The sequence below is a fragment of the Ptiloglossa arizonensis genome, chromosome 7, assembly GCF_051014685.1.
Source record: "Ptiloglossa arizonensis isolate GNS036 chromosome 7, iyPtiAriz1_principal, whole genome shotgun sequence".
Classification (NCBI taxonomy): domain Eukaryota; kingdom Metazoa; phylum Arthropoda; class Insecta; order Hymenoptera; family Colletidae; genus Ptiloglossa; species Ptiloglossa arizonensis.
Window position 1 is genome coordinate 9917796 of NC_135054.1, and position 12891 is coordinate 9930686.

At 27.5% G+C, this 12891-nt stretch overlaps 3 protein-coding genes across 6 annotated transcripts; 1 reads left to right on the forward strand and 2 right to left on the reverse strand.

The window, feature by feature from the left end:
• Positions 1 to 2926: 2926 nt before the first annotated feature.
• On the reverse strand, positions 2927 to 5084 carry LOC143149364 (dynein light chain Tctex-type 5). The gene is made up of 3 exons (XM_076316681.1): positions 4913 to 5084; positions 3303 to 3496; positions 2927 to 3092 (listed from the first exon to the last, which is right to left on the reverse strand). The coding sequence occupies exons 1-3, from the start codon at positions 4961 to 4963 to the stop codon at positions 2927 to 2929; spliced, it is 411 nt and encodes a 136-aa protein (XP_076172796.1). The 5' UTR covers positions 4964 to 5084.
• A 1155-nt stretch (positions 5085 to 6239) lies between these two features.
• Positions 6240 to 8194, reverse strand: LOC143149360 (uncharacterized). The gene is given in 6 exon segments (XM_076316678.1): positions 6240 to 6838; positions 6928 to 7158; positions 7249 to 7336; positions 7399 to 7619; positions 7911 to 7952; positions 7954 to 8194. Coding segments are annotated over 6 exon segments (816 nt in total). The 5' UTR covers positions 8074 to 8194; the 3' UTR covers positions 6240 to 6724.
• Pig-g (phosphatidylinositol glycan anchor biosynthesis class G) lies at positions 7857 to 12590 on the forward strand. 4 transcript variants are annotated; one of them, XM_076316674.1, is made up of 14 exons: positions 7857 to 8671; positions 8830 to 8986; positions 9089 to 9287; positions 9375 to 9584; positions 9658 to 9849; positions 9984 to 10326; positions 10413 to 10609; positions 10683 to 10928; positions 10996 to 11174; positions 11250 to 11434; positions 11511 to 11664; positions 11734 to 12034; positions 12107 to 12273; positions 12358 to 12590. In XM_076316674.1, the coding sequence occupies exons 1-14, from the start codon at positions 8665 to 8667 to the stop codon at positions 12587 to 12589; spliced, it is 2769 nt and encodes a 922-aa protein (XP_076172789.1). In that variant the 5' UTR covers positions 7857 to 8664; the 3' UTR covers position 12590. The 4 variants fall into 4 exon arrangements, with proteins under 4 accessions (XP_076172789.1, XP_076172790.1, XP_076172791.1 ...); XM_076316675.1 differs by having other exon boundaries at positions 11256 to 11434; XM_076316676.1 differs by having other exon boundaries at positions 7857 to 8199.
• Positions 12591 to 12891: the final 301 nt, after the last annotated feature.

Consider the following 12891-nt stretch of genomic DNA (forward strand, 5'->3'; position numbering starts at 1 on the left):
AAAGACAAAAAGATAGTATATCGTGTATTTTCTCATATTCTATAATATTACTCGAGAAAATATACGCATAGTTTATTATATCAGCTATATTGTAATATAACTTTAAACCTTAGATACGATCATGTATTTTATACAATAACGCAAAATTTAATCGTAGCATCCGTAAAAGAAAAATGTATTCTTCCAAGTAAATACAATATCAATATAAATAATATTTCAACGTAGAAAATGATATATCTTATTAGTGTGTGTGATACATTGCGCGAATAATCGAGTGCCTTAATCTTTTAATTGCTATCAACTCGAGTGTACTCGAGCGCAGTTAATAATATTAGTTTGAGTGCTCAGGTTGAAGAAAACACCAGATACATAAACCCTTTGGTTTTTACGGCCAATTTTGTAAGATTTTCTACACTTTTATTTCATTTCTTCGTCTATTTAAAGGTATCATTAACAGTAAACAATTTGTGAAACTAATTCAATATCGAAGAGTAATTAAGCGAAGAGAGATCGAAGACTCCTCTCTATTTTACAATCTAAGGCTTTGTTTTTCAGATTTAAGTAATTCCAATTTATCTGTGTAACTCCTAATACCCGCTATGTATATCTCAATTAACACATCGTGCAACCGCGATCAGATACTATATATGTACGCACTTGACACGAGAAACACGTGTTATGACGTTCACACGCGTGAAAATTTCAACTGATTATATCGCGGAAATAAAGCCTCGGTTTGCAAAAGAGTACAGGATCTTTTAAACATCTTATATGAATCAAAACACGGTTCACAAGGTAAACAAAATGTTGGCACAAATTGCACATTCACAAAATCAAACGATAATTTGCAAATTGTACCTAAATAATACCTAATACTATATAGTATTTGCTTAAGCTAATTAAAGATATGTAAGAAAAACGAGTGCAGGAATGCATTTAAACCCGACTGAAATGCATACGACATTGAAATTATTCGAAGAGCACTGTTAAATACGAAAAATAACCAAACCTCTTAATAGAAACTGAAAAGTGATTATGAATTTATCAAAAAAATTCTGAAAATTACAGGAAGAAGGAGAGTTCCAGACGGATTCCTGCTTTAATAGATTCTAGGAGACGTGTTATTTTAAGTGCCATCAAGTTCCATGAGGACTACAAAGTAAATTGTTTAAAATTTTTTAGCCGAAACGAACTTATAGAACATTCGAACAAAAAAATCAATCTCATGTATTGAAATAACATGGAAGTATTGTTCGAATGAAATATTCTTTTGATAATATAACTTAAGAAAAAATGGTGAAGGATAGTATTTATGGATGAAAAAGATTCAATTTAGACGGACCTGTTGGTTTCGATTTCTGTAAGCATGGTCTAAGAAAAGAATAAAATAGTTTGAAACCATTGTCAAATGGATTGTGACAGGATTAAATGGATAATGGTAAATATTTTGACGAATGACGATTATTGTCAAAAATAAAGAAGGCTTCGCAAGATACTAAGCATTGGATATTACTGGAAAATTTGTTTACATTCACAATTTTGTAAACAAATGTACAAATGAGTTTTTTGAATATCTACATTTTTCTACACAAATATAAATCGAATGTCAATATTTAATTAGTACCTATTAAGATTTATTAACTATCAAAATAAATGTAAACACAGTGACCTGGATTTGTTTTGATTATTCGATAAAAATTGAAACGTACTACCTTTTTGTTCCTAACTGTACTTAATATAATCTGATAAAGCATTTTTAATACGTATTAGAATTTCTAATGAGCATCATCCTTCCGTGTGTCAAGAATTTATATTTACAGTACAGCTAATAAATTCTTCTAGATAGTAAGAGAACCCATCCTTTTCGATAACCGGTTTGTCGTATAATCGATCTACGAAACAAAAGTTGGAGTAGTATAGAATACCATGGAGAACGGAAATAAATACTAAAGAACGCATATTTATTTTATACGATGTAATAAATATATATTAAACATAGTATTCCTTTCTTGGACCTACGACTCTTACAATTCCTTTTCCCTCTCTTCCCCCATTTGCTCGTTTTCTTTCTTCTTTCCCTTAAAAACTTAGACATTTTTTTCTCCTATATCATCGACATAAGGTTCCTCTTGTTTCTTTGATTTCACTATTTTCTTCTCTAAATCGATCTCTGAAACATTAAATCGTAAGTTAATATTCAGAAAGGAACTTTCAATAAATACACAATTCTCTATTCCACGTAATATTAATCAATGATCAGTTAGATAACCGTTAACGCATTCTATTTACTCATTACAGTACTACAATCTCAATCGATTATTGATTAACGATAATTTTTATAATCGATCATGATTATAAAAATTAATCAATTATCGGAAAAAAGAGATTATCGAAATGAGTGAATCAGAAGCATGTATCACGTGTTTAATATCGCACGTTTATGTGTACATTATACATCCACAATAATATGATACTATCTTCTGAGTTACATTATTACCATTCTTTGGCCACGTGATTTGGTCAGCCGACAATTATCAAGGGCTGTCAAGTAAAGAGTATCCCAATTATCACCGGTTGATTTAGTTTTTTAATAAAACTCAAACGGTTTAAATAATCTCGATACTTTTTCTTTTATTTAAAAGTACAAATTTGGGAGATAATAATAGAATAAAATATCTTCCAAATAGTCGCCTTGGCTTTTTTTACAGACCACCAATCTTTTCTCAAAATTTTTCATGACGTACTCGCACAAACTCGGATCCCTGGAATTGTCTCTGGATTGTCGGTAGACAATCAGCTTTACACTTTTCTCAAAATATATCGTATGAATATTTTTTTGAGCCACTGTAATTCCCAACAAAGCAAATGATCATAAATAATATGAAAATGGAGGCAACATAATGAACGACATCTACAATGTTAAAATTTATTCGTAATAAATGCCAAATGCACAGCAATAAGCGTGAAAGGTTCGAGCTTCGTATGTAAATACAGAATAATTGTCCTTTTCGGCGTCCCAGAGGAACCCGATTGAAGCTTCTACAGATTGACTTGCTTTCTCTATGATAGCCACATTGACCACAATCTTGTACCTAAAACCAAAATTCACGAGTTAAAATCAATCCATCAAATTTTTCTGAAATCAGTGAGTTGCGTTTGATAATATACTTCTGAATTTTACTATAGAATTTATTATTTGCAATAGTACATTGTGTTTACTTAAGAATTATTAACTGACAATAAAACACGGTGAAATGAGATTGTTAATACATAAGTTGCTTTGTGGGAAACAAATCGATCACCTCTCGAAATTTAATTTTTTAATTTCTTCCCGAATATCGGTAGCTATCGATTCACAGATTTTTGGACATTCCACAGCATCATAAGGGATATCTTCGAGCTTATTAATCATTATCATCTTCACAATCTTATCCACTGGATCTACTTTAAATGGATTTAAAGATTCTAGACGATAGGTGTTTTGATAATTTGGTGCCTAAAAATTATTCAATTAAATGAAACAACAAAATCATGGGTTTTTACATTTATAGATTGCTAAGAGAAAACTAATCATTTATACATTGCTAATTAAAATTTAATCAAAATGTGCCGTTCCTGAATTTGATTGTTCAGTCATTTATTACTATATACAAAATGTTACTTTTAACATAAGCATTTTGATCTGAAATATCTCCATTGCTTTTAAAGGTACAAAAATAATTAACAAAAAAGATTATTCATATCCAAGAGAAAAATCCATATGTATTCTGATAAGCAAGAATTTATTTTCAGTTATATTTTCCGCGATTTTAAGTTCGTTGACATTTTTTTAAATGGGGTAACATATTCTCATTAACACGGTGATATAGTTTACAGAAAAATATACTCAACTACATACATCATATTGATTTTTGAATAATCTAGAATAACAGTAATCATATTTATATGGAAAAAGCAGCTATACGAAATTTACGTATTTTGTTACAAACATTTACCAATTTGATTTCAGTAAGTTTTAAAAATGATTACTATTAACTTCCATACATTTTACAATAAGTGAATAATTGTTTCACACTTCCAATCCAATATAATGATATTTTAGGGAAAAAGGAAAATCAGCTTTGGCAGGAACTTCGTACCGTATTGGGTCAGACATTTTAGTCAGCCTTTGCAAGGCCTGCGATTAAACAGAAATTACTCGATACTGCCCACATTCTGCTTATTTAAACTATGACTGATCTTTTTTTCTCCCTGCAATACATGTACACCAAATTCTTTCTTGCATGGTATTGTGGGTATATCAATTGGAAATATATATTCGTAATAAACCGCGTAAAATTTATATAGTTCCTTTTCCCCCGGTAATCGTAATTTTTTTAAAAATAATTTAAAGGTCAACGTATCATATGTGATAAAATTTGTTCTTTCATGAGCTATGTCATTGCGTTAATAAAAATATGTGGGACGTCAAAATCAAAGTAACCGATACCTAGTATTTGTAATACAGACATTTATACTTCGTTAGATCTTGTTAAGCGCACATATACGCAACTTCAGATTGTTGTTCTTCACTTATTTAGATAAATAAAATTAGTTTTCCACGATAAAATAGTATTAACTTTCCTTGTTTTAAAGTCAAATACACTATTATAATTCTGTTCGTCATAAAACAAACTATAAAGACGATTGAATATCGTGACGAATATCGTAGAAGTTTATGACATTAAATTGTATAAATTTTGCTTGAGAGTAAAGTATATAAACTTTTTAGATGACGTAAACCTGGCACACATCTGTTATGATTTTCATTTAAGCGTTCACGTACATCGTCAAACACAGTTATCTTGTCCCTTCAATTGTATTAATGATATGATATAGTATGTATAAAGTAATAAGTTACATTCTTCCTTACCTCCCGTTCATTATCTTGACTTTTATCATTCGCGTCTAATTGAAATGGCATAATGTATTGAATAATAAATATAAAGAATATATAATAACTGTACTTAATGAATAATTATTATTTAAATAATATTTAAAGTCATTAAATATGTTGTTGTCGATCAACAACGGAATGAACAGTTAAATTACTTCTTCTTTATTTATCGTACTAGAAACACTGGTGTTTAAGCAGTACTACTTTACATTGAAGAGTTACTTGGAAACCAAAGTAAATAAAATTGATTAATCAACTGTATGCCAAAGCAAAACCAATAACAGTGTTTCCATGTACATATGTATATCAAACATTAAAAAATGCGTACAAAATATTTCGCTTATTTTATCGCTATATTATTTGTTACTTTTAATTCATTTATTTTAATAATAAATAAATTATTCAAGATTTATAATTTCTTGCGACTCATTTCATTAAAACAATGGCTAAGTAGAAATTATGTAAAATACTATCAATCCAATATGTGTCTATTTATTTCAAATTATCGAAACGATTACGTGCAGTCTAAAGACCGCGTGTTTTATCAATCTAATTTTTAAAATTTTTAAATTCGCGCAAACCAACGAAATGCTGTTACTTGATAACAAATTTTTCTTTAAATACAATTCATAGATCATTAAGAACTCCTAATTAGACAAAAATTTTATATATGTTATTGTAAAATCGAATGGAAATCAAAGCATGTGAAAATCAACAATGCATAAAAATTAATTTAACATATTATTACATATATTAACTCATTCATTTAATACGAATGAAGCAAAACTATGTAAATGTAATTCATAAACTGATTTGCGTATTAAAAAATATATTTAACTGTACTAGTTTTCGATTAAATATAAGGTATTTGTTGTTATGAAAAAATGGACAGCTCATATCTAAGTTAAAAGTATGAAATATTTTCTCTACCATGCTACTATCAAGTAGTAGTCATATTCGTTCATGATGAATTATAATTTCTCGTGTTTCATTGCACTATTACATTTTGTTCCTATATTGTAGGGTAATACATATGAGGTACTAAACAATACTTCAATATTTATGTATTTTTAAATCTTGTAATAATATACTTAAACAATTATATATATCGAAGCAATTAAATGAAATAAATTCTATATATGACAGTTTCATATTGTTTTATATTGTACCAATTGTATAATTCTGAGTTTAATTAATATTTAATTTAGTATAACAATATTTAAAATCTACCCGTATTTCGAGTCATATACATATACATTTTGTAATATTTTTATTATAATACCTGAAAATTTGTTTAAGGGCTGAGCAAAAGATCTCAATGAAATAGAATTCAAGATTTTACTTTTAAAGTAGAAGTATATTTTTGAAAAAAATGACTCAATCAGTAATTAAATCAAAAATTAAAAAAGTAAAACAAAATCTTAGTGTAATATAAATACAATAAAATATATTCGTACCTGAGACTCAACATTAAAAAACAAAACATAAATTTTTCAATTTCTCTAAATATAAAACATGAATGTATCCTGGTAAATTTAATAATATTATACATTGCTATAGCATAATATTTTGACATAAATTGCTTTAAATACTAATACTCAAAATATATGTATGTTTGTGCTACTTTACTCTACATAGAGATCAAATGCTACTGATACAGTAAACCAGTTCTGTATCAATTGGAACCTTATGTTTTGTTATAATTAATTAATGAACATATTTAATAACAAAATGTTTATAAAGATACACTTTTCCATACACAAAACTCATTGATTATCCTAAGATATCCTAAGATAACAATTCAACTTCAGCTTGTATATTTTGTCGTGCTTGTTCTTCATATTTTTCGCGAAATTCCTTTGTGGCAAAAATATTTGGAATCTGCACAAAGTTCTGCAGCACCTAATTTCCAATAAACATATAGAAACAATGTCATACGTGTTTATAAGATACATAAATATATGTATATTCTTATTAAATTATATTATTACCTTTAAACGCAATGCAGTATACATTGGTTCACTAAGAAAAGAATATTCTCCGCGTATTTTTTCTCTATAGTCTGCATAACTTTCTGATGAAGAACCTAACACAGACATATCCAAATCTAAAAAATAATGAGCATCTTCACTACCAAAGGCACCTCCAATTTTATGTGCATCTGTACTATGTGTTGCAGCTACTTTAAGAAGTTCGCAAGCTTCTTCTCTTAATTCTGCATCCTATATGTGTATAAGAAAATAGTTTACAAATTTTATGTTAAACAGTTTATTGGTGATAATATTAATTCAGTACTGTAAAATTATAATTACAGCAGAAATTCCAGCTTCATCCGCAAATGCACTAAAATGCTCCAAACTCTTGTTTTCACCATCTAAAGCTTTGGGATCATATTCAAAGCTATAACATAATTGGAATTTATTTGACATTACTCATATATTTTACTTTATAATAACACTTACTTTTGAAAGAACAAGGCAAGTAGTACAGCTTGGGGATTCTTTAAATTATCTTTAATCTCATAATAACAGTTTAACTTCTCACGAAGTGAATCTAAATTATGATAAGTACGTTTCTCCTCAGAATAAGCTTCTTGCAATTTTGTGAACCATACATCACAAACTGCACTATCTAAAGCTTCGGTTGCTTCTTTCCAACTCTCTTCTATTGATGCCATTTCTTTCTGGAATTACATTAGATATTGCCAACTACTATTCAAAACACTTTACTACAAATTTAATTTTTTTATATAATTAATATATATTATTTCCAACTTTAATAAAAACAAATATTGTTTATGAATAAAAAGGAATAATAATTCCTGTGGAAAAACAAAAATTTATAGGAAATAAAAAAGGACTATTGTTTCCTTAATTTCGGCATACTCACGGTATATTAAATGTGCCAAGCAATGTGATAGTTCAACTTAGAAGTGAAAAGCAAGAAATTATGCTTTATAGAAAATTCTGATTACCGATACATAATGCGTCGCTGCGAATGTCCACTGACTGAGCGAATTCTACTTGATAAAATAAAGTCCGCTTCCACTTATTGATCGGATTGTGTTCGCGTTTTATCAACGAAATACAACGCAATTTGTAATTAGTATTCCTTATATAAAATGATTCCATATGCATCCAATTTTTGTAAAAGATATAATTAGAACATTTAACAAATGTAAATATTTGAATGAGAAAAGAAATTTAACTCTTTGCTCGCAAAATATAATTTACAAACAATTCTATTAAAGTTGCGACTAGTTGGTAAGACTTGTCAGAATGTTGGACTTCCCTATGTATAAGTACAAATTGTTCGTTAATAATTGTAATTATATGAAAATGTTATTTTCACTCTAATTATTGAATACATGAAATATATTGCTACATAATTTTGAAAATTTTCGACAATTATTATTTATAGAAAACATTTTATTATCCGTAATTTTATACATGTACATAGGTACATACCTTACAATTTATCGTCTCTGCAAAAGGGATGAATTATGTTTGCCATGTGTTTGTACTATGAAAAAATTCTGGATATTATTGGAAATAAATTGAAAAACATTTCGTTATAACCTAAAATATAAAGTATAACAATTTATTTATCGAAGCAATTTTTTGGTCTTCTCAAGGTTAACCTTTAAATTATTTGAAATGGTAGAAATTGTTATGCGAATGAAATTTATAATGTTATAAATACGTTATAAAATCGGTAAAGTGACAAAAATGAGAGGTACAGTAATAAGTACAAAATTATTTTCTGACATAATGTAATAGTTAACCACTTATTTGTACAAAGATTTATAATAATATTGTTATAATTTATATTCTTTGTTTCTATAGCATAAAAACATTTTTTAAAGCTACACATTTTCTTTTCTTTGATTATAGAAAAGGAAATGGATAAAACTATTATCATACTATTTTATGTAATTTTTGTTGGACCTTTGTCAATTGCATTATTTTTATATGGATTCTTCCCTTTGATAAATTATGATAATACTATAGCTACTGAGAATAATATTCCAAAATTTGTTGAAAATGTGAGGTGAGCCATCCAAATTTCATAAGAAAGGGTAAAAGGATACCTTTAAAACATACTTTTATCACATCAAATTAATATTTTAAAAGTGTTAAATATGATTTACAGAGTAAAGATAGATACATTGTATCAGCCTATGGTAACAAAATTGATCATTATGGTTATTGATGCTTTGAGGTGGGATTTTATAACAGGATCAATTGGAAAAGTAGCTATGCCTGTAACAAGTAGCCTTATAGCAAATTCTTCAGGTTGTTTATTTCAAGCTAAAGTAGAGCAACCAACTGTTACAATGCCTAGAATAAAGGTACTATACATTAAGTAAAATAAGTTTAACTCTTTATATTTTTAAGAATATATAATATATAGAAACTGGCAATTTATATATATGTAGGCAATCACAACTGGTACAATTCCTAGTTTCATTGATATAGCCTTAAATTTTGGGAATGAATCAGTTACTTGTGACAATGTGCTTCTTCAGGCAAAAAGATATGGCTATAAGTCAATATTTTATGGGGACGAATCTTGGCTTAAATTGTTTCCTTCTATATTTGATCGTTATGATGGTACTGAATCATTCATTGTAACAGATTTTACTGAGGTACTTTATTATAAAATTTTCATGAAATTAGTACATATGATTATTTATAATTTGATACAAATTTCAAATTTAGGTTGACAATAATGTGACTAGACATTTACATAGAGAATTACATAGTAATAATGATTGGTCAATAATGATTCTTCATTACCTAGGAATTGACCATATTGGTCATGTTTATGGACCATTTAGTCCACTTATTACAACTAAACTTAAAGAAATGGATAATGTAATTGCAAAAATTCATTCAAAAGTTCAAGAATGGGTAGGTGCAGTAAATTTCCTTTAATAATTGTTATTTATTTATTAAACTGCATTGATTGAATATCATAAATCAATAAATTAAAGTAAAACAATGATCTACCATATTTGTAAAGATAGTGTAAACTTGTTCTTCAGAAACAAAATAATGATTCTTCTTTGTTTATTATCTGTGGGGATCATGGGATGAGAAATTCTGGAGGTCATGGTGGTTCAACCATGTCGGAAACAACTGTACCTTTTATTGCAATTGGTGGAGAATGTATGCAAAATCACAATCAATTTACAGAAATAGCACAAATTGATATTGCATCCACATTGTCTACTATTTTGGGTGTACCAATACCATTTTCTAATTTAGGAACCATTTTTTTGGACACTTTATACAACTTGCCTATTTCAAAACAATTATTCATACTTTATTATAATGCAAAACAATTATTCAATCATTTTCAACATCTAAATGATTATAAATCTAAATGTGAGTAAATTGGTCATATTTACTTAACTTTTATAATTCCTTGAATGATACAATATATGGCATATTTGGTATAAATCTCTTTGCAGATGCATATCAAAAATATCTAGAGGCAATAAAACTTCATAATGCTTGGTTAACTACTAAAGATCATCAAAGTGACATGGCAGATGACATTGTACTTTCTTATAAGATTGCACTTAAAGGAATGAAAGAAGCATGTACAAAAAGCATAATAAAATATGATTTTTATATGATAACAGTAGCCATATTTTTCTTATGTCATGTAAGAATTTGAATTAAATTTATAACAAATATTATGAAATCATATCTATATGTAAATTTAATAATTCTTTCAGATCATTTGTATTTTAATAGTAAACAAATTTTATACATCTGTTGCATTAAAAAGTACTATTTTCTTAATCATTTTAAACACATCCTTATGGATATTAATAAATTACATTTGGGAAAATGAAAGCATATCATTACTCTGTACAAGGAATTTGATTACCATTGCGATAATATTATTTATAATAATTGTTTTAACTACAAATTGTTATTTACTTGCCAAAATTAGTTACATCAACTTTTTCAAAATTGAGGTAAATAGAATACAATAATATGTAACAAATGTTTATACACTTTATTAAAATCTTATTTAAAAACTAGAAAACAGAGAATGGTGTAGGAAGATGGCTGTTTCCATTTAGTGCATTTGCACATGCAATTAGCCTTAGTAGTAGTAGCTTTGTGGAGGAAGAACATCAAATTTGGTATTTCTTTTGGGTCACTCTTCTTATGCTACTGCTTTACAATTCTACTACAAAATTTTGTTTACATTTGCGATTGTAAGGAAAGTTTCATTACAGTAAAAAGTATTAAATTATGTATTAAAATTTTTTATTTTAATTATCAAATTCTAGTTACAGAAACAATAAGCAGTATTTGTATGCACAAAGTTGTATTCAACTTTTCTTACTACTAATAGGACATAGAATTCTTAGGAAATTAAATAGTACTGGGGATAAGTATGCTCATCTTCCAGATATAGCTGGGTTCTTGATGGAACAAGAAAGCATGTTAGGCATGACAGTAGTGCTTATTACTGGTAATTAAATAATAAATAATTATTTAATATGATAACATTATAAACACATTTTTAAGTACATAATGTGTTTTCTTAGCCCTTACACTCTTGGTATGGCTTGATTTTGTACATGAGGACAAAAAACACAAACAATGGTCATTACTGTTTAATGCAGTAATGAGTGTATGTATTTACCTTCGACATATGCAGAACAATAATGTTGTCAAAATACCATTATATCCTCAGTCTAGGTAAGATAATTGCTTTCATTGAAAATTTATGGAAATACTGTATACAGTCAGTGCATTCCTTTGTTACAGAGGAAAATATGAAGCACAAATTTTTTGGGCCTTACTGGCAATAAACTTTGTAAATTATATGTATCGTGTGATATTTATAATCAAATATGATAAGACAATGTTTTTAAAAATTATGTTATCTTTTATTATCCGAATATGGATTATGACTACAGCGGTGCTACATCGGCCATATAATGTGATCCTCTTGGCATTTCAAATCATTTTTAGTAGTATTATTCGGATAATAATAAAAGATAATAATATGCAAGAAACAAATACGTTTATATATACTTGGATTGGCAATATATTTTATTTTTATCAGGTAACAATCAATTATAAAGAACTTTTACAATTAATGTAATTGAATTTTAAATATAAATCCACTTATCTTCAGGGAAATTCAAATAGTTTGGCGACTGTTGATGTAAACGCGGGTTATGTTGGTATAGAATCGTATATGCCATTTGTTAATGGGTTACTACTAATAATTAATACCTATTCTGCACCTGTATTGGCTTATCTTTTGCTTATTTACCATACAGTATTACAGTATCCGAACGAGTGAGTAGCTTTAAAGTTTTTTTCCAATCATTAAAATTTATTACAGTATAATGCACTCTTATAAAATTATATATTTCTTTTCAGTACATATGAAATTATTACAGAAACTAGTAAAACATATGTCAAGTGGAGATTGATACCACTAACTCTTTATACAATTATAATCAGTATTCACCGTCATCATTTATTTATATGGTCAGTGTTCTCACCAAAATTATTCTATGAAGCTGTACACTTCACTATTATTTGTTTTGTTACATTTATCATACTAATTTTAGTTATAATACAAAAGATAATAAATAATTGTAATAGATGATGCAATATTTAGTGTTGAATTTTTTTAACCGAAACACAGTATAATTTAATATCTTAAATTAATTATTAATTAAGAAAGAATTGGTATAGTATATTTTTTAGAGTAACATAAAATGGGAAAATTACAAAAGTCAACCAAAAAAGTACAAAATATATCAAGGAAAATTTTATTTTGAATTTTAAAATTATTTTACAATTATTTACATTTATTTAAATTTCCCAACAATTTCTATAAAAATCAAACATAAAAAGAACTTTTAGTAATACACGTATAGTAGCAATTTCGTAAAAATACTTTCTCTA